Consider the following 23400-nt stretch of genomic DNA (forward strand, 5'->3'; position numbering starts at 1 on the left):
TTAGTACATGCCCTTTTGACATCAAGGAGGTTTTTGCTTATGATAAATATCAAATCCCCTTAAGACCAAGATAAGGGTCAGCAGGATTGATCTGGTGCTGGTAAGAAGCATCTCGAACCGAGGCACTTTGAGGCTTTTTTCCTCCTCGATTGTCTAAATTTTATTGATTGCAGGATAGGGGGAGTACAGTATAGTAGAGTATTTGTATCAGTAAGTATAAAGACAGACTACAAAATTCCAACAAAAAACTATTTTTTTAAGTTACTTCAATATGAACTTGTGTTGAAGAGGCTGAATCTTCACTCATCAAATGAAGGCAGAATGAGATACAGACTCTGAAGCCGGTAGCACTTTTGAGACAATTCTACAAATAGCAGATACAGGCGCCTTGTGAACACAAGGGGGCACCCTGATTCTGTTATAGAATTGGTGCTCCCCATGTATCATTGGGGTGCCACTTCATAGATTTGTCCCCTTTACTTTTTAATCTAAACCTCTATTCAAGCTTCAGATTATGCAAACAATTAAAAGTGAATCATCAGAACCAGAATTAAGCAGCAGGCTCATCACTGGAATTCTATACATGAACGCTGTTACTGCCTGAATTATGCATGGTAGTACTTTTGGACTCGAGGACGTGTTCTGATCATAGCACTATATTCTAACGGTGATAAGCAAGGTTACCAACACATTGATGTTCTTTTTAATTTTTGTTAAAAGGAAGAAAACTCTTTTAAATGAACAAAATAGTCTGATTTTCTTAACCAGACTAATAATAGGTTATCAATGGCTTACACAACACAGCCTTTATTAAACCAAGCTCTATTTAATTACAGCTTACGTGCTTAATTCACAACTCAGTCCAGCCAACAAAATATAATACTAATTTTAGTTAACAGATATTTTCTCTAATCTCTCAATGTACTTAGGGGCCTATTTATCAATGAGTGTTAATACTGTGTGATAAGCAATTTTAATGCATACAATAACCTGGCAAATGCACAATTCACTGCAGTGATTGTTCATTTAAAATGCTGCTAATTACACCCTAGAGACTTAGTTAAACTTTTTCCATTAATATGGATGTGCGCATTAATGCAAACCATGTTACATTTAAGTGAGAACTTTTAAGAAGTCATGTAAATACTTCAGAGATTCATGTTGACAGGTAGAAAGGAGCCATTAGCTCTAATGTGCCTTGATAAATAGACCCCCAAGTCTTGCTACTGTATGCAAAACTACCAAAATATTGCTGTTCTTGTTCTCGTCCTTCAAAACTAATCGCTAATAGTGGAAATTTTAAAAAATGTTTTCTAATAGTATTCATTGGCTTAAGCAACCATTGGTTGAGTGGAGGTTTAGCCTTTGCGTCTGCCAAGGATCCAACCAGTTTCATCTCAGAGTGGTATCAGGTGGCAGAAGTAGCTTAGAGATTGGCAAAACTAGTTGCAAACCAGCGAAACCAGGGTTTAAATCCTGCTTTTCCCAACCAACAATCATCATGACCTTGGGCAAGTCATAGTACCCCTCCACTAACACAGGTACAGTTTCTTTCAGTTTATTCCAACATTTTTTTAAAATGTCCACTTAGGCTTCCATAGCTATGATCATTGTGGTTGTCCAGACTACGCCGTGTCCAGGTAAGTGAAGCTGACATTTCAGTAATCATGCTGTGTTTTTTTTTCACACTGAAGAAAGCCACAACATGATGAGAGCAGACTTAAGAGGAAGAATAAGGAAAGGAGTCCCTTTATAGCTAAACTCACGCAAAGAGGAAGAAGCCTCATCCTTAACAAACTATGATTGAGAACCTGGAGACTCCATTGCTGCCTTTAGACAGATCATAGGGAGGGTAAAAGGGAGGGAGGGAAGAAAAGACTATGTGAAAGTTTGATGTTACTTTAACAAAGGTTTTGCTATTGACTTTAGAGATAACATTTTGGTGATTGTAATTGATGCTTAACTGTTATGGATGTGACATCAATAAAAAAGTTAAACCGTAAGAGGAAGAATAAGGAAAGGCTGTGATGCATTGGGCAGACTAGATGGACCATGCAGGTCTTTTTCTGCCATCATCTACTATGTTACTATGTTTTTCCTACCAGTCTCATCGATTGTGAGCCTCTTGTTCACTCATGTGCCTGAATGCAAGTCACCTTGAGCTCAGATTTAAAAAGAACAAGTCAGGGGCAGACTGAGGGTGGTCTAGGCCCCCAGGCACTGAGAGTGGTTTGGGCCCCCGGCCTCCCCACTGCTCCTGCTGCCACAGCTGATGCCCCCGCTACCCCAGTCCTACCTGAGGGGTCCTGGTAGTCTGATGGTCTCTGCAGGGGAGGGCATGTTCTTTCCTGCCCGCTGCCGCTATTCTCCTGCCTGCCAGCGTCGTGTTTTCAGAATGGTGGCCTAGACTTCTCACAATGGTCTTGCGGGTCTAGACAGTCTCGCGAGACTTCCGCAGTGAGTCTCGGCCACCATTTTTAAAATACGGTGGGTGCTGGGTGGGGGAGGGGAAATAGCTGCAGCCCAGCGGGCCGGATGGGAAAAAACATGTCTTCCCCCCCGCCCTGAGGCCACTAGATCTCCAGTGGTGCGCTGGGAATCCGGAAAGAGCCTCTGGGTCCTTGGGCACTGCCTAGTTGCCCAAATGGTCAGTCCACCCCTGGGACAAGTGAAAAATAAAAAATTCAAATCCTACTGAGGACTTGAGATACTTGTTCAGAATACTTTCATTTTCCTTCTTTTGTTCTATTTTTACTTTAGTACGAAGTATTATATTCATTTCTGACAACTTCATACCTAGTTCAAGATTATTCTTAATTGTAAAATCTAATTTATATGAATCCGAATCCTGTTCTGTAAAGATCATATTTTCTACTCAGCGGGACACTCCTTAGGTTCATGAACCAGATCTTACATTTGGCTTTAAATACTGTTGTATTTTTCCTCTTCAAATCACGTAGGAAGCTTTTCTTTCAACTGTCCAACACACTACCGCAAAAGTATGACATTCACTTCTATGACCGGCTTCCTTCCAACCTCCTGCTACAAAGGAACAAACTTTTCAGAAAGATAGGGGGGTGCTAAACTCAACAAAAGTTGCCCCTCTCTGGACACACTGAAGGATTTTCCTCAGTATTGGGGGTGCCCAAATACCCACTGCACCGACAGAGCTGATATCTATGAGCTGCTAATTGTTCAAAGACTGAGGGATTAAAAGCACAGTATTATTATCAATATCACAGGCATCACTCAGATACAACCACTCCTCCATCTCACCCAAAATTTAAAATAAGCTTTCAAGAAGCACAGTGACTTCATGATGGACCAGACTTTAAATTGCCAGCAATTCCATATTGATACAGCCTGACCGACTGAGAAAGATGTTAGAAATCTTCATGATAAGAAGAGGTACTCTCTGTTGTTTTATATATAGGAGAAATATCAAGTTATATTTGCTATGAAAAATTCTAGTAGAGATAAGAAATAATGAACAATTAAGGAATACAGGGAACCTGTGATGGAGATGGGTATGTAAAGCTCAAGGGCAATGAAGTATTGAGCCTTTGAGTGATATTGCTGAGGTCCATGATAAAGTTAGAAAGAGAGAGAAGAGTTGATTACATAGAGTGGAATTTTTTACATTTAATGCATTTATATCCCACCTAATCCACAACATTGTTGGTGGGTTACAAAAAACATCAACAGTTTATAAACAGATAATATACAATCATTTTCAATGAATACATCCTAAATGCAAAAAATAAACGACTTCACATGTTTATAAAAAGTCCCATAATCAGAAAGTTCTCTAACATTTTTTTGGTAAACTTTTCAAAGTAGGGCTGCAATCACTGAAAAAAAACTCTGGCTCATGACCTTGGCCTTTTGAACAGTTTGTATGTTGGGAGCCACGAAAGAATAGGGGACCAACACTGAGGCTATTATAGGAGCTGCAATCCCACTTACTGATTTTAAAATAGACATCAAGACATCATTACAAATTTTTACATAATACAATAACAAACAGGCGACTAATGAGATCTTCAAAACTTGGAAAGTGAACACTTACAAAAACGGCCAAACATATCACAGTATCCAATTGTTTTTAACATGCAGACTTCACAATCTTTATTCACATGTTGTCTAAAGATAAGCTGACTAGCCAACACCTCCCTCCCCAAATACTGTACTTCATATTTAACCGGGACCATAAAACCATCAAGTCTAATAGAAATGTAGGATTTCAACCTGCCAGATGAGGATTGGAAGGTCCCATCTGCGGAAATGGAAAGAAGTAGAGAGATTATGGATGCTTTTCAAAATGCACTACTGGGACAAATGGCGATGGAACCTACAAGGGAAGGGGTGATGCTAGAGCTTATGCTCACAAATGGAAATAGTGTGTCCAACATCAGGGTAGGTGCCCACCTGGCCAATAGTGATCATCACGCATGGTTTGATGTACGAGCTAAAGTGGAATGCAGATGCACAAAGCTCAAAATTCTAGACTTTAAACATGCTGATTTTATTAAAATGGGGAAGCACCTGAAGAATTACCAACCACCTTGAGAACAACACATGACCTGATGACCTTCTGGAAATTACTGAAGACTTATCTGTTCAAAAAAACGTACAAAATAGATCCCCCATAAAATACCGACCCATAAACTTCACCAGATACAAGTTTAATGGAACTGTTCTAATTTGTTTATTCTAACTTACTCCCTGACTATTGAACGTTATATCTTATCCTGTTATCATTATGTTATGTTCTATTTACCCACTTCTCATTATACATAATTTTCTTATGCACCTTAACTGCAATAAGGCTGAAATTATTATTCCGTTAATATGATTGCCATGTTGTTCTCATGCACCTTATTTGTTATCTATATTCAGATTTCCTTATCCCATTAATGTGATTGTTGTATTATATTATAAGCCACATTGAGCCTGCAAATAGGTGGGAAAATGTGGGATATAAATGCAGCAAATAAATAAAGAAAGAACTAATGGGATGGAAGGACACAGGAGTGATGAAGGATCTGTAGTTGAAACTGAAAGAAGCTATAAAACCAGCAAACAGATCTTTATGTAATGAAGGTTCGCAAGGACAAGAGAAAAAGGAAACCGATATGGTTCACCAAACAAGCCGCTGACAAAACGACAAAAGAGGTGGCACTCATGAAATACACGAGAATGTAAGATGAAGAACATGGAAGAGATTAGCGGATAAAACTGAAAGAAATGAAGAGGGAAACTGGGCTGCCAAAGGCTCTGCCTGAAGAACAAATGGCTAAAAAACAAAGACGAGTGACAAATTTTTGGTGGGTATAATAGTGAACAGAGGAAGACTAGAAATGGAATTGTGAGACTTAAGTTGCTATGAACTGCTTTGTGGAGAGTGAGGAGGAAAAAGCAGATGTGCTTAACAAATACTTCTGTTCTGTCTTCACCGAAGAAAATCCTGGATTAGGACCTTGATTGGCTGATAAAAGTACATATGAGAATGAAGTTGATATTGCACCATTTATGAAAGAATATGTTTATGAACTAGAAAACCTGAAAATGAACAAAGCCATGGGGCCGGATGGAATCCATCACAGAATCCTAAGGGAGCTCAGAGAGGTTCTAGGGGGGTCCTCTTAAAGATTTGTTTACACAGTTATGGAAAGCATTGCCGCGCAACTTAAAAACGATTTACGAACTAACGAACTTCCGCAAACTACTGAAGACCCATCTCATTAACAAGGCATACCACAAAGATCAACCAATGTGAATATACACAACTCCTCCATATATATTCAGAACTGAATTGCAATCTCTGCTTGTTATACTATCATCATGGTCTATCATTATCATGTTGCCCAAGATCCTTCTGTAACACTAAATGTCTATTTTCTAATATATTTCCACCATTCATGATGTATTGTAAGCCACATTGAGCCTGCAAAGAGGTGGGAAAATGTGGGATACAAATGCAATAAATAAATAATAAATCCTTGGAGACAGGGAATGTTCCACAGGATTGAAGAGCAGATGTGGTCCCTCTTCACAAGAGTGGAGACAAAGAAGAAGCGGGAAACACCTTACTTCAGTGGTTGGAAAGGTAATAGAGGTGCTGCTCAAGGAAAGGATAGCGAGTTTGCTGGAATCCAATGGGTTACAAGATCTGAGGCAACATGGTTTCACCAAAGGAAAATCGTGCAAAAAATTTTCTCATTGATATCCTTGACTTGGTGACCAGAGAACTGGATAGTGGGACATCAGTAGGCTAATAAACTCAGTGGACTAAAGTTAGGACAAAGTTGTGAACTGGATTGGGAACTGGTTGACTGACCGATGACAGAGGGTGGTGGTAAATGGAGCCTACTCAGAGGATAGAAATGTAAGTATTGGAGTGCCTCAGGGATCGGTACTGGGACTGATTCTATTCAACATATTTGTGAGCGACATTGCTGAAGGGTTGGAAGAAAAAGTTTGCCTTTTAGCTGACGACACCAAGATTTGCAACAAAGTGGACTCCCTGGAAGGAGTGGACAATATGAGAAGAGATCCACAAAAATTAGAAGAATGGTCGAATGTGTGGCAGTTAAAATTAATGCGAAGAAATGCAAAGTGATGCACTTGGGGTGTAGAAATCCAAAAGAGCAGTATGTGTTATGGGGTGAGAGACTAGCACGCATTGATCAGGGGGTGATACTGACTGAGAATCTCAAGGCGGCAAATCAATGTGATATGGAGGTGGCTGTTACCCGAAGAATGCAAGGCTACATAGAGAAAGGCATAACCAAAAGAAGAGAGATAGTGCTGATGCACCTCTACAAGTCATTGGTGAGGCCCCACTTGGAGTAGTGTGTCCAGTTTTGGAGGCCATATCTCTTCAAGGACATAAAAAGATTTGAGGTAGTTCAGAGACAGGTGACAAAAATGGTACAGGGTTTGTGTCATAAGACGTATGAGAAGAGACTGAAGGATCTGAATATGTATATGCTAGAGAAAAGGAGAGAGAAAGGTGATATGATAAAGACATTTAAGTACTGGAAAGGTATTAATATACAAAAAAACTTCTAGAGACGTAGAGGCAGTAGAACTAAAGGACATGAATGGAGGTTGCAGGGAGGTAGACTCAGGCGTAACATCAGGAGATACTTTTCTCAGAGAGAGTAGTGGATGTCTGGAACACCCTTCCAGGAGAGGTGGTAGAGTCAAAAAATAGTGAGTGAATTAAAAAAATGCAAGGGATAGACCAAGGGGATGCCTAAATAGAAAGAGAACAGAAACACAATATGGTTGTTGAGGTGTTATCTTGGGTGAGAGTAGTGGGAAATGAGGCTGATGCCGGACAGACTTCTGCGGTCCACTGAGGGCCTTATGGACATGTAGTGCATACCATGTCAGCAAGTACTCATAGGCGGTAATTGTGCTAAGTCATTCCTACACATGTATGCCACATATGTAAATAGACTCTTAGAAAACAGTGACTGGTGTGAAGTTACAAACTCTGCTCAGACTCTGCCCCTGTGTACACCCACATACAAAGTACATATCATGATTCCAGAGTTTGTACGTATGCACATAGATTATACAATATCTTACTCTATGTCCTTACAGCATGCACATGCACTCATGCCAGCTTGTGAGAAGGTCTAAGCAATCGCATCTCTATTCAAGGTGCATGCTTCGTCATATACACCAGTATTTTATGTCAAGTAGGTGCCTACCGGTCTTTTTAAAATAGCTTCTCTGTATGCCGCCTATCCTTGGTGTCCTGTTACCCTCACAGTGTGCTACGGATAAGCAGTTTATAGCAGCAAAAAAAATACATATACCCCCTAATTCTATATATGGCGCTCAAAATAGCACGCGCAAATTTGGGTGCATTTAATTGCTTAATGAGCCAATTAGCACAGATAATTTGGTGCTAATTATCAGCACTAGCTGGCAATAATTTAAATTTACACGAGCATCTTTATAGTCGCTATTCTATAAAGATGTGCGGACATTTTTCAGCACATATCTCAAAAGGGGGCACTGCCATGGGAAGGGCATTAGTGGGTCAGTGACATTCCTGGAATTATTCGCAGTGTTACAGAAAAAGACCGATCTGCTCTTGATTTAGGTGCGAGGATTTACACCAGGTTTCAGTTTATGTAAATCCTCACGTCTAATATTCAGCACAGATCTTGGCGCCAAACGCTATTCTATAAATGGCGCCCAACTCTGAGCGCCCTTTACAGAATAGCGCTAACTGCTCATTATTTTTGGTACTGATTTTTTGGCGCCATATACAGAATCTAACCCATACTGTATAGCTCTGTGGCTAAGCAGTATATCGCTTAGGTCAAGATCCATGCATCTGAGCTCAGGAAGGCCCATTCGCAGTTTTTTTCACCGAGACTAAGAACCTTTACAAAATGGGGGAAAAAGGGGAGGGAACGCTCCTCTGGGGACATATTACGACCACAGCCAAAGCAGGAGGATTAATCTCCCACTCAAAACAAAAATAAGCTTCTTACCAATAAAAGCAGGAGGATTAAATCTCCCAGTTAAAAACAAACAAAAATAATCTTCTTACCCATAGATGTCAAGGACCCCAATGAATGAATGTTGTTTGCTGGTAGTGTGTAGGGCTTTGTTGATATGCTGTACAATCCAATTGAACATCTGTGCGTAGATGTGCTTGGCTAGGGCATTCCTGGCATTCACAGCTTGCTGTAAAGACATGGTCTTTATGTAGGTCTCAGCTGTGGTGACAAGCTTCCGATGGCACAGCCAGTGCTGCATCTGGTCATGCTCCACTCCTAGCAATTTGCAGAAATGATTGAGGTGCTCATCCTGTTTCTATGGACATGAAGAGAGAAAACACAAACATTCAGTAGGCTTGTAGTGAGCCTTCCAGCAACTGGAAAAATGAACTTCATTAAATGATCAGATATTTGCAAACAGAACATTCTAAAGCACCTGTTTCACTTTTTCACGGGGTGAATCACAGATTTTTATGCTCAATAGAAACTGATCCTTAAGAAGGCTCACGATCAATTTCATACATATTAAGAATGCTTGGCTTTGTATTAGGCTCAACTGCTAATCCCTAATTCTAACCCTAATTATTTAACTACAGATGGGGCTGAAGAATTCATTTATTCAGATAATGTGATCTTTTAAATCGTGCCATCAATATGTCTTAGCTTTTGACCCTAAGGTTGGTCAAGGACTTGGAAGACAACGAGTCTCATTGAGAGTTGATATTAGTACAGGCACCAAAACATTATCGCCCTAATTTTATATATGGAACTAAAACCTGCATGTGAAAAACTTGGGCACATACCCAATTTTCATGAGGAATTTAATTACCGTATTTTTCGGACTATAAGACGCACTTTTTTCCCCCCAAATTTGGGAGGAAAATGGGGGGTGCGTTCCGGGATCCCCAGCCCGCCCTCCCTCCGAGTTCGCCCTCCCTCAGAGATCCCCTTCCCTCCCGCCCGCCCTCCCGAGCTCTAAGGGCGGGACCAGAGCTGAGAAAAACAGAACAGGGAAGAGTGACGTGCCGAGGCTGCATGGTTTTCGCTTCTGCTGCTGCCCCAACTAGGTAAAATTGCTTAGAACTCAGAGGGAGGGAGGTAAGGGGATCTCGGAACTCGGGAGGGCGGGCGGGAGGGAAGGGGATCTCGGAGAGAGGGCGGGCTAGGGATCCCGGAACTTGGGAGGGAGGAAGGGAGGGAGACGGACAAACGGACCTTGGAAATGGGAGACATTCGGACAAGACACACCGGAGCACCTAGGTTGTAGAGGAGGAAAAAGGTGCGTCTTATAGTCCAAAATTTTTTTTCCTATTTCCCTCCTCTAAAACCTAGGTGCGTCTTATGGTCCGGTGCGTCTTATAGTCCGAAAAATACGGTATATGAGCCAATTAGTGCCTATAATTAAGTGCTAATTGGCATTAAAATGTATGCATACATTTTAAAATCATTATTCTAGAAAGATGTGAGTGTACATTTTTATTCGTGGATCCATACAGGGGGCATGGGCGGGTCAGGGTATGGTTCCTGGAATTTGTGTGCAGTGTTATAGAATTAGGCAGATCCAGGCCTAATTCAGCTGCAAGGATTTACATCAGATTTTAGTTGTTATAAATCCTCATGCTCACTTTTGGATACAGATCCCAGCACTAAATGGTATTCTATAAATGGCATCCACGTTAGAGCGTTGTTTATAGAACAGCACTTAGCATTCATTTTTTGGGCACCATATATACAATTTAGTCCTATATGATATGCTCTGAAAAAAAATGTACATCATGACAAAGATAGGGACTTAAGGATCTATCAAATCCAAATAGCAGTTCCCCTCATTAGACAGAAGTAACAGTTACCAAACCTTCTCTGAAAGAGAGATTCACTATCACTTGCCCAACCAAAATCAAAGACTTATCCCTCTCTCCTAAAAGCATTTTATTCTTTTAAAGGACAATTTCATAAACCCTGTTCACAAGTAAAATGCTGATTTACACGTGTAGCTATGTTTTTATAAAATTAAAATCACACTTAAAAGTATGTGGGTTTGAAACTGGCACATATTTATGCAGAAGAAAGGCAATTTTATAAACTAGGTGCCCGCATTTACACTTGCCCACAAAAACATCAGCAGGGCTCCTAAGCAATTTTCTGTTATGGCACAGCATGTAAATGCAAGGAGGCATATATACAGAGATGAAGCATGGACAGGGCTCCCACTTATGTACATACCTTATAGGATACTTCAAGATCCATGCATCCCTGCCTCATTTATGCGATTGCAGTAATGCCAGATCTATGGCGGGTGCAACTGAGGGCATATAAATGTTAGACATGCTAATGCTATGGTTTGTTTGTTTTTTGTGCTTGCTAGAGCACTCTAGCCGCCAGCGTGGAACAGAGCTGTGCACATACTAAAATAACAGAAAGAAAGAAGAAATTAACTCCATTGATGATAGGAAAGCAATACAATCACATAAAGAGAAGGAGAAAGTAAAAAGACTTTCCAGCCGGAGGGTCCAGTCATACTACTACTACTACTACTACTTAACATTTCTAGAGCGCTACTAGGGTTACGCAGCGCTGTACAATTTAACAAAGAGAGACAGTCCCTGCTCAAAGAGCTTACAATCTAATAGACAAGTGAACGGTCAGTCCGATAGGGGCAGTCAAATTGGGGCAGTCTGGATTCACTGAACGGTAAGGGTTAGGTGCCGAACGCAGCATTGAAGAGGTGGGCTTTAAGCAAAGACTTGAAGACGGGCAGGGAGGGGGCTTGGCGTAAGGGTTCAGGAAGGTTGTTCCAAGCATAGGGTGAGGCGAGGCAGAATGAGCGGAGCCTGGAGTTGGCGGTGGTGGAGAAGGGTACTGAGAGGAGGGATTTATCCTGTGAACGGAGGTTACGGGCGGGAACGTAAGGGGAGATGAGGGTAGAGAGGTAGTGAGGGGCAGCAGACTGAGTGCATTTGTAGGTAAGAAGGAGAAGCTTGAATTGAATGCGGTATCTGATCGGAAGCCAGTGAAGTGACCTGAGGAGAGGGGTGATATGAGTATATCGGTTCTGGCGGAATATGAGACGTGCAGCAGAGTTCTGAACAGACTGAAGGGGGGATAGATGGCTAAGTGGGAGGCCGGTGAGGAGTAAGTTGCAGTAGTCCAGGCGAGAGGTAATGAGAGCGTGGACGAGAGTTCGGGTGGTGTGTTCAGAGAGGAAAGGGCGAATTTTGCTGATGTTAAAGAGGAAGAAGCGACAGGTCTTGGCTATCTGCTGGATATGCGCAGAGAAGGAGAGAGAGGAGTCAAAGATGACTCCGAGGTTGCGGGCAGATGAGACGGGGAGGATGAGGGTGTTACTGTTTCCCCAAAGGCTTGCCTGAAAAGCCATTGTCAGCTTTTAGGTTGTTTTTTTAAAACTTTGAAAGGTTAAGTCACTCTGAAGAGAGAGAAGATTATTCCAGACAAAAGGGGCAAGGAAAAAAAAAAGGCACAGTGTCAGGTAGAGTCTTAAGATGCGCATTTGGGACTGGGAAGATCTAATCGGTGATCATTAAGAGAGCGAAGTACCCTAGCGAATAGGGAATACTAAGACTGGATAAATAATCGGGGGGAGCCCACCGTTAAAGCCTTGAAAATGAACAGTGCGATTTCTTTTTAGGTGATACGGTATTCGACAGGAAGCCAGTGGTAGTTTATTAACAATGGAGTTGAGTGTTCAGTACGAAAGGCCTTACACAATAGTTTGGCAGCAGTGTTTTGGAGGGTTTGCAATTTTTTTTTTAAATAGTACATGGTAATTGTGCATAAATGACATTTCAATAATCCAACAGATAGGTAAAGAATGAGAAGATAAGTGAGTGAAACTTATTGTGGTCAAAAACATGGCAAATGTCCCTCAACTGTTGAAAAGTGAAAAAGGAAATCTTAGATAAATGTGCAATCTGGGGCAAGAATGAAAGAGAGGAGTCTAATATAACCCCTAAATAACGAAAATGGGAAACTGGGGAGACAGAAGTACCCAAAAGAGAGATAAGAGAAGAGGGTAGATTAGAGGAACTGGTGAACCAACAAGCAACAGTTTTATCAGCATTGAGCACAAGGTGATGGTCGGGAAGCCACTTGGCAACTGAATCAAGACAGGACTGAAGTGGAGAAATTGTTGGACAGGAAGGGCAAATCGGATAACGAAGACCAAGTATCAACAATCCAGAAAGAAACTGAAAACCCACCTCTCAAAAATACCTGAAAAAGATTAATGCAACCTAACCTAACTGTAAAATTGTAAGCCACTTTGAATCGAAACTACATAAAAATAGGCCAAAATACCGAAAGACTGAATGAGGGTTGCCAAGGATATTAGAAACAAGTTAAACAGCAACAGAGACAGAATGGATCCCTGAGGGACACCACAGTGAAGTGCTCTTTTTTGAGACACAGAAGTGGGGGGTGATTACCTGAAAAGAATGGTCAGAAAGGAAAGAGGTGAACCAGGAAAGAACAGCCCTGCAGATACCCAAAGATGACAGATGCGAAAGAGAGAATGATTAACAAGATCAAATGCCGCTGAAAGATCAAGAGAGACTGCCAGGACAATTTCATGTTGGTCAAAGTGAGAGTGAAGTTCACCAAGCAACAATGATAAAACAAGACCTAAAACCGGACTGGCGGGGATTGTTATACTAATGTTCTATAATGGAATGGAATCTGGGCACCTAGGTTCCTTTCAATAGTACAATGATCTAGCCCCATTATAGCTGAGTGGAGGAGTGGTCTAATGGTTAGTGCACCGGGCTTTGATTCCAACATCCTGGGTTCAATTCCCACTCCAGTTCCTTGTTGCCTTAGGCAAGTCACTTAATCCTCCATTGCCTGCTTATAATGTGTGATTAACTTGATTGTGTGGAGGAGTGGCCTAGTGGTTAGGGTGGTGGACTTTGGTCCTGGGGAACTGAGGAACTGAGTTCGATTCCCACTTCAGGCACAGGCAGCTCCTTGTGACTCTGGGCAAGTCACTTAACCCTCCATTGCCCCATGTAAGCCGCATTGAGCCTGCCATGAGTGGGAAAGCACGGGGTACAAATGTAACAAAAATAAAATAGATACTATTGGAGATTCTACATGGAATGTTGCTACTATTGGAGATTCTACATGGAATGTTGCTATTCCACTAGCAACATTCCATGTAGAAGGTTGTGCAGGCTTCTGTTTCTGTGAGTCTGACGTCCTGCACGTACGTGCAGGACGTCAGACTCACAGAAGCAGAAGCCTGCGCGGCCACATTGGTGATCTGCAAGGGCCGACTTCTACATGGAATGTTGCTAGTGGAGGAGTGGCCTAGTGGTTAGGGTGGTGGACTTTGGTCCTGGGGAACTGAGGAACTGAGTTAGATTCCCACTTCAGGCACAGGCAGCTCCTTGTGACTCTGGGCAAGTCACTTAACCCTCCATTGCCCCATGTAAGCCGCACTGAGCCTGCCATGAGTGGGAAAGCGCGGGGTACAAATGTAACAAAGAAAATGGATTTTAAATGCTAGAACTAAATTAAAATGATAGAAAAGGCTCCTACTGCATGTCCTCAGGGTGCCTAAATGGCGGTGCCCAGTCATAGAATTGGCCCCTAGCTGTGCTTAGGCCAAAATTTGAATACATGCACAGGAATCACTATTTATGCATGCATCTTTTAAAATTAGGCAAAAAATAGGTGTTTTCCTGTCCTATTAACCTAAGACCCTGTTATAAAATTACCCTACATAAAAAAATAATTTGCTCTACTGTGTCAGATCAAGAGTCTATCTAGTCAACAGTGACTAGTCCAGGTCACCTGCACTTAGTAGAGTCCTAAAGAGCAGCAAATTGCCATGTTGTGTAACCCCAGGGATAACCAGTGGATGATATCACGTTTTTTGGGATGCTCGACGTGAAATCTTTACACACAGTTATCCCTCAGGGGGAAGCTTTAACTGTATTAACTATATTTTTAGATAAGGAAGCTGCCCACTAGAAAGTTCCCACTATATTTTTGGTTGATTTAGCAGCTATTGCCATGCAAATATATATATTTTTTTATTTGGGCAACATATTTTTTAGCAAGTTTCTGGGGTGGCTATAAGGGCCACTATGGCTCCCTCAATGGCCAACCCCTTAATGCAGCACTTCGAAGAGGTTTTGTACTCTGGACAGGACCAAGAGAAGAAGTGAATAGGTTTTACAATTAGTTCAGTGCATTGACAGTTCACTATGACTTGCCATGACTTGGAATTGTCTGTCTTAGATGTGAGAGTTAAAAAGAGTGATGTTGGGTTTTCTACCACAATCTTCAGAAAAGAAACAGACAGGAATACCTTTTTGAATTTTGCTAGTAGTCATCTTCCAGCCCTGAAGTGCTGTTTACTATTTTCACAATTTATAAGGTATCATTGTATCTGTTCTGATTTAGATTTTAAATTACAAGCGAAAGATCTGAAAGGACATCTTATTCAAAGAGGTTACCCTCTTCAGTTCCAAACAGTGCATACAAGAGCCAGGTACATAGATTGTAATCTCCTGCTTCAGGAGAAACTGGCAACACAAAGTGAGAATACTTCTATCATTTTGTGTGCTGCAATAGGAGAAATGAGGAGTGGCCTAGTGGTTAGGGTGGTGGATTTTGGTCCTGGGGAACTGAGGAACTGAGTTCAATTCCCACTTTAGGCACAGGCAGCTCCTTGTGACTGTGGGCAAGTCACTTAATCCTCCATTGCCCCATGTAAGCCGCATTGAGCCTGCCATGAGTGGGAAAGCGCAGGGTACAAATGTAACAAAAATAAAATAGATACTATTGGAGATTCTACATGGAATGTTGCTACTATTGGAGATTCTACATGGAATGTTGCTATTCCACTAGCAACATTCCATGTAGAAGGTTGCGCAGGCTTCTGTTTCTGTGAGTCTGACGTCCTGCACGTACGTGCAGGACGTCAGACTCACAGAAGCAGAAGCCTGCGCGGCCACATTGGTGATCTGCAAGGGCCGACTTCTACATGGAATGTTGCTAGTGGAGGAGTGGCCTAGTGGTTAGGGTGGTGGACTTTGGTCCTGGGGAACTGAGGAACTGAGTTCGATTCCCACTTCAGGCACAGGCAGCTCCTTGTGACTCTGGGCAAGTCACTTAACCCTCCATTGCCCCATGTAAGCCGCATTGAGCCTGCCATGAGTGGGAAAGCGCAGGGTACAAATGTAACAAAAATAAAATAGATACTATTGGAGATTCTACATGGAATGTTGCTACTATTGGAGATTCTACATGGAATGTTGCTATTCCACTAGCAACATTCCATGTAGAAGGTTGCGCAGGCTTCTGTTTCTGTGAGTCTGACGTCCTGCACGTACGTGCAGGACGTCAGACTCACAGAAGCAGAAGCCTGCGCGGCCACATTGGTGATCTGCAAGGGCCGACTTCTACATGGAATGTTGCTAGTGGAGGAGTGGCCTAGTGGTTAGGGTGGTGGACTTTGGTCCTGGGGAACTGAGGAACTGAGTTCGATTCCCACTTCAGGCTCAGTCAGCTCCTTGTGACTCTGGGCAAGTCACTTAACCCTCCATTGCCCCATGTAAGCCGCATTGAGCCTGCCATGAGTGGGAAAGCGTGGGGTACAAATGTAACACAAAATAAATAAATACTCACCAGGAGTTGAGAAGGTTGTTGATATATTGCGGAAACATTAGAGGGTTTTGACTTTACAACTTTCAAGGAACCGTATTTTAAAGGAATTACTAAGTACTTCTGATACACATAAGAGAGATGACCTGTTATTACAAAGTGGTATCATTCCAAATGTCATATGTGCACAATTTATGCTTTATGGGACAGTTAACATAGATTCAGACAAGGGATGTTTAGGAAGGAAGGAAGGAAGGAATACAATATGAATGACCACCTTCTTCTTTTCTTCTACATTCCTATTTTTATTTTGCTCTTAAAGGATGTTTTAAATCACAAAATTTGCCACATTTCTTTTTGAAGGTGTGAATAAAAATGGATAAAGGTGAGCTGGTAGATGTAGTGTATCTAGACTTTCAGAAAGCTTTAGATAAATTCCCTGATGAGAGATTCATGAGAAGGGGATAGGAGGCAATGTTCTGTTGTGGATTGGGAACTGGTTAAAAAAAATAGAAAAAATAGACGGTAGGGTTAAATGGAGATTTTTTTCAATGGAGGAAGGTGAACAGTGGAGATCTGCACAGGGAACGGTGCTTTTTAACACATTTATAAATGATCTGAAAATAACAACAATGAGTGAGGTGATCAAATTTGCAGATGACCCAGAACTTAAGTTGTTAAATCGGACATGAACAGTGTCTCTGAAGGACCTTTGGAGGCTGGAAAACTGGGCACCCAAATAGTAGATGAGATTTAATGTGGACAAGTGCAAAGTGATACACATTGGGAAGAATAATCCAAATTTCTACCTTCAGGATACTAGGATCCACATTAGAAGTCACCACCCAAGAACATAATAGATGATGGAAGATGAATACTTGTACAGTCCATCCAGTCTGCTCAACAAGATAAGCTCATAGTATAAGGTATGATACATAGTAAAAAAAATATTTAGGTATATTAAAAGCAAGAAGCTGGTAAAAGAATCGGTTGGACCGCTAGATGACCGAGGGGTAAAAGTAGCAATCAGGGAAGACAAAGCCATAGCTCCCCTGGCGCACCCTCCCCCCCCCCTAGCTATGCCACTGCTTGTGACCTGGGTTGGCTACTGTTGGAAACAGGACACTGGGCTAGATGGACCATGGATCTGACCCAGTATGGCTATTTTTATGTTCTTACTGGAACCACAAATCAAGCACTGCATTTCACATGTCCTTCCTACACATGGCTCTCGATTAGATAAATTTCAATGCGACTGCACAGAGAAGCCTGGCTGAAGACTTCCTACCTAATACATTGCTGGTGAGCCAGATACTGGAAAAATCTCCGGGAAATTTTTTGTTCATCAAAAAGAAAGCTGAAGATGTGAGCATGAACTATGAGAAAGCAACAGCAAAAATTTCCAAAATATTGTCCCACGGTAAATGCTTTTTTGTGTGTGTGATTTGGAGGAATGTAGGGGCCTGTTTTCCAAATGCAAAACTCCACCCCAAATGTTTCAGTCAGAAAGGGAAAAAAAATGCAGAAATAGTTCAGAGAAAGGATCCTTTGTGCATCAGGGATGGTGCACTGTAGTATTTTAACATCACAACACAGTATTTTCTTTTACAACCTTAACAAATAGGTTTAAAATAAATGGGGGGGGGGGGTTTCCTCTAGCAAACATTGTGCATGATGCCTGTGCATTGAAAATGACTGCCATGAGAGGAATACTTTACATTACTGGAACAGTATCTAATTTGTGCTGTGTGGTTTTATTTGGTTCTTCACTCACTCAACCACTCATGCCTGGAATTTCTCATCTCTAACTTTTGTTTTCCACTTTATGTTCCTTTTTCTCCCCCGAGATCACTCCTATATTTCCACCTTAGTTTCTGTGCCAAAACCTCTTAATATCTCTTATTTATTTATTTACGGTTCATTTCTACCCCACATTTTCCCACAAATGCAGACACAATGTGGCTTCCATGAATTACAAAAGTTAAAAGATACAACACATGAATTTAGCAGTAGAATAAGGATAAAACGTTAGCAGCAATTAGGATGGCTAAACAGCAGAATTACTAATGGAATACACTTGTTCAAAAAGGTACGTTTTCAGCAGCTTCTTGAAAAGGTGGTGGTCAGCTTGCGATTTTAGGTACAGGGGAAGAGCGTTCCAAGTCTTCGGGCTGGAGAAGTGGAAAGTAGAGGCAAAAAGAAGCTTGTATTTAACACCCCTGCAAGATGGATAATGTAGTTGTAAAAAGGTGCGTGCTGTTGTGATGGCATTTCTAGGTGGAAGATCTATGAGCGGAATAATATATTCCGGAGCTAAGCTGTAGATTATTTTATGTGTCAGAGTGCAGATCTTGAATGCGATTCGTTCTCTCACAGGTAGCCAGTGTAGATTGAAACGTAGGGGCTGTGCAGAAACCAAGCGCGGTTTGCCCAAGATGAGTCTTGCAGCAGTATTCTGGGCAGTCTGGAATTTCCTCAGTAGATGCTCCTGGCAGCCTGCATAAATCCCACTGCAGTAGTCCAGGTGAGACAGAAGTAGCCAGTGAACGAGAGTGCGGAAGAGCTCTCTGGTGAGACAAAACCTAACACGCTGCAGCCTCCACATTGCATAGAACATCCGCTTGGTGACCTCTCGCACTTGCGGATCCAGGTGCAGGTGAGGGTCCAGCTCAACACCCAGAAGTCTAAGGTTCTGTGAAATAGGGAGGGTCTGGTTTTTAATGACAAGGGAGTTCGTGGAAAATCTGGCATGGACGGGCGAAAGCCCAAGACACTGAGTTTTGGCTTTGTTGATCTTAAACCGGAATACCTCGGCCCAACGTTCCAAGACGGAAAAACTCGCTTCGATCAAATCTGTGATTTCATCTAATGAGGTTTGGAAGGGGATGGAGATGGTTATGTCATCTGCGTAGATAAATGGTTTCAGGCCTAGGTTTGCTAGTGCAGTGGCAAGGGGAAACAGCATGATATTGAATAGCGTTGGAGAAAGGGGCGAACCTTGGGGAACCCCACAAGAAGCTTTCCAAGGTGCAGAATGATCTGGAGTGCCTTTGACCTGGTATGTTCTTGTTGACAGAAAACCCTTAAACCAGTGTAGTAACATGCACCCTCCGATGCCTAGGGTGTCCAGTAGATGTAGTAAGATGACAATACTCCTATTTTAGTCCTGTTTTTCCTCACTTTTCGCTCTACTCATGCCTTATCTATTCCTTTTTAACCTCCTTTCCAAAGAAAAAAGACAGCTTATATCATCCTGCTGTATGTGGGATGGGGGATTCTAATAACTATTTTGGTTAGTGTCCAAGCAACAGTTTCCATAGAACTGCCTTGGACTTGGCATGGAGCTAACTCCCGTCTTAAATGTCACTATCTGGTTAATAATTACATAAACTTCAGTTTTGACCTACTGTGATTTTCAGTTTTGTTTCTATACAGTGTGAATAAAAGGGTCATCTGAGTATGAGGTATCTCTGCTGGCTTTCAATCCAGATAATAAGTTTAGTGGGCAATTTGCAGTCACTTCAACAGGTAAAAACTGCCCACCCAGTCGGTTAGGAAGAGATTAAGGATCAATTTAAGAGCCTCCTGATGCAAGCTAAACCTCACATTAGGCACCAGCACACATTCCCCCCATGAAATAAAGAGTAAAGGGGTTAAGCAGCTATTTTGCCCAGTGCAGAACTGATTTTAAGGCAAGCACAATGCAAAAATTTTACCACCAACTCTGAAGTGACCTAGAAGGAATGGCTTGCCCTCTGCATCAGCGCAGAAAGACCTTAAGTCCCCCACCTAGGCCTCCCCCACCTCCCCTGGTGTCTAGTGGCACCCTCTGCTTTCTCCCCACAGACCCCCATACCTGAAGGAGGCAGGAGCAATGCCCACTTGCTTCTGCCTCAGTGCCGCCACCTTGGAAAATTGTTTGTTTAATTAGGATTTATTTAGCACCTTTTTGAAAGAATTCACTCAAGAGAGAGAGAGAGATCGGGGCTGATGCAGACCGCTAGTGAGTTTTTAAAATCACCACTGTAGCATTGACAGAAGGATGACATTTTACAAGGAGCTGTGGATTATTGCTGCATTTTTAATACATCGGTAATTTGCATACTCATTGCTTACAGCATGCCACAGTATTTTTGGGACACTAATTTTGTGATAGAACTGGTGCTGAGGATCTTCTATCTGAATCAGCTCTCCTGTCTGCTGAGGAATAGCAGCCTAGTGTTTTGAACAGGGTGCTGAGAAACAGGGAAGCCAGGGTTTAAAAATCACATCACCACTCTGATCCTGGGCAGTCTTTAACCCTCCACTGCCTTATGTACAAAGTTAGATTGTAAGCCCTCTGGGGACAGGGAAATACCTACTGTACCCGAATGCAACCAAGTCACAAATTGAAAGCTACGTAGCAGCATTTAATTTTCGAAAGGGCAACTATGATAAAATGAGGAAAATGGTTATTTAAAAAAAAAAAAAGCTAAAAGGATCAGCTGCTAAGATTAGGACTTTAAGGGGTCCTTTTTCTAAGCTGCGGTAGAAAGTGGCCTGCACTAGTTTGGACACCTGAAATTGGCGTAAGCTGGGCAAATTTTTTTTTTACCGCAGCTGAGAAAAAGGCCTTTTTTTTTAATGGGGCAGTAAATGGATGTACGCTAATATGAAAAGTAGCACAAATGTGTTTACTGTCTGAGCCCTTTATGCCACCTATTTACTCGGTGGAAAGGGCTCATGCTCTAGGTGTACGGTAATCAGGCAGTGCAAGCCAATCTGGCCACGCTGCCGATTACCACCGGGAACGCCCCTGCAGCAGAAAATAGAAAATTATTTTCTACCATAGGAAACAGTGAACAACAACTTTGAAATTACTGCCAGGTGTGCAAGCGCTACCCCGGTGGTAGTGTCAATTTGGCGCTCGCTACCCACGTATTAGCCCTACTGCATCTTAGTAAAAGGGCCCCCATATCAGGCATGGATGTTTATGTTTAAATCTGTTTATTAAAATTTTCCAATTATAAAGAATATTCAACAGCAGAACATAAGAAGGCATAATATATAAGGCGTATTGCATTACAGAATAATATCTCAAAGGGCCTTGTTTCTTATAGCCCGACTTCGAGAGAAGGCATGGATGTTTAAAAATACCATCTTGGAAGCACAAACCATATGTTTTCCCTGTATTAATAAAGGTGGAAAGAAGAGCAAATGACAGCCAGCATGGTTAAAGGGAGAAGTGAAAGAGAATATTAAAGCCAAAAGAACATCAACAAACAGAAACAGGATCTGAATGAGGAAAACAAGAAGCAACATAAGCACTAGCAAGTTAGATAAAAGAACTGATAAAGAAGGCTAAAAGAGAATATGAAAAGAAACTTGTCAGAGACGAAAACTCGTAGTAATAACTTTTTCCGGTATATCAGAAGCAGAAAGCCTGTGAGGGAATCCATGTAACCATTAGATCATCAGAGAGTGAAAGGGGTACTCAAGGAGGACGAAGCCATAGCAGAGAAACTGAATGAATTCTTTGCTTTGGTCTTTACTGAAGAAGATATAAGAGATCTACCTGTACCAGAAATGGTTTTCAAGGGTGACGATGTGGAGGAACAAAGAAATCTCGGTAAACCTGGAAGATGTACTGAGCCAAATCGACAAATTAAAGAGTAGTAAATCACTTGGACTGGATGGTATACACTCCACAGTACTGAAAGAACTCAAAACATGAAATTAATGATCTGCTGTAAGTGATCTCTAACATGTCATTAAAACTGTCCATAGTATGTGAAGACTGGAAAGTAGGTCAATGTAACAATGATTTTTAGAAAAAAGGTTCCAGGGGTGATCCAGGAAGTTACAGACCGGTAAGCCTGACTTTAGTGTTGGGCAATATAGTGGAAACTATTATAAAGAATAAAATTACTGAACACATAGACAAACATGGTTTAATGGGAGAGTCAACATGGATTCAGCGAAGAGAAGTCTTGTCTCATCAATCTGCTTCACTTCTTTGAAGGCATGAATCAACATGTGGATAAAGGTAAGACAGTTGATGTGGTGTATCTAGATTTCCAGAAGGCTTTTGACAAAGTTCCACATGAGAGAATCCTGAGGAAATTTAAAGAACCATGGGATATGAGGCAATGTTCTGTTGTGGACTAGGAACTGGTTAATAGACAGAAAACACGGGGTAGAATTAAATGGCTATTTCTCACAGTGGAGGAGGGTGAACAGTGGAGTGCCCTAGGGATCTGTACTGGGGCTGGGGCTATTTAACACATTTATAAATGATCTACAAATAGGAATGAAGAAGGTGATTAAATTTGCAGATGACACAAAACTATTCAAAGTTATTAAATCACAAGAGGATTGTGAAAAATTGCAAGACCACCTTACGAAACTGGGAGACTGGGCATCAAAATGGCAGATGATGCTTATCGTGAGCAAATGCAAAGTAATGCATGTGGGAAAGAGGAACCCAAACTACAGCTACATGATGCAAGGATCCACATTAGGAACCACGGCCCAGGAAAAGGATCTATTTGCCATTGTCGATGGTATGATGAAACCCTCTGCTCAGTGTGCAGTGGCGGATAAGAAAGCAAGTAAAATGTTAGGAATTATTAGGAAAGGAATAGAAAATGTTTTAATTGCCCCCCTTTTAGACCCCTTCTTGACCCCTCTACACGGAGGAATAAAGAGCGTTAGTTCCCATGGGGGTCTGTTCTGGGGAGGCATCAGAAGGCGGAGTTCACACCTTATTCCCATGACCACAACTTTCTGTCTCTTTGGATCTAAATGAATCTTTGGCTATTTATGTTCAGTGAGAAATCTTACTTGTGTGTGTGTGTGTTCGTTTGCAAAACAGATAGAAGATAGAGAATAAATTGAAGCAAGGACAGAAACAGTGTAGTTAAAGAAATAGTCTTTTTATTCTTACCAAATCAGACTTTAATCAGATACATTCATCAGACAAATTCTGGATTCAGCTGACTGGAGCTCTGCGTCCTAGATACGCTGGGGAGAACCTCCGAAATATGCTTGGGTGACCAGTCCTTATATACCATCTGGTCCCCATACAAGTCTATTGAGAGGGACTTTTTTCTAATCTTGCTCAATCTATGAGTCATGCCTTTGTATCACAACATGGCGCAACCATACCTCGAATATTATGTGCAATTCTGGTCACCGCATCTCAAAAACGATATAACAGAATTAGAAAAGGTACGGAGAAGGGCGATGAAAATGATAAAGGGAGTGG

At 41.7% G+C, this 23400-nt stretch overlaps 1 protein-coding gene across 1 annotated transcript in view; it reads right to left on the reverse strand.

Moving 5' to 3' along the window:
* Positions 1-23400, reverse strand: part of MYO5B (myosin VB) — a 696980-nt gene that overhangs the window by 336287 nt on the left and 337293 nt on the right. Inside the window, exon 10 of the mRNA XM_030192939.1 lies at positions 8579-8844. Within this exon, the coding sequence (XP_030048799.1) occupies positions 8579-8844 (266 nt within the window). The remainder of the gene's footprint in view (positions 1-8578; positions 8845-23400) is intronic.

The sequence above is a fragment of the Microcaecilia unicolor genome, chromosome 2 (assembly GCF_901765095.1).
Source record: "Microcaecilia unicolor chromosome 2, aMicUni1.1, whole genome shotgun sequence".
Lineage (NCBI taxonomy): Eukaryota > Metazoa > Chordata > Amphibia > Gymnophiona > Siphonopidae > Microcaecilia > Microcaecilia unicolor.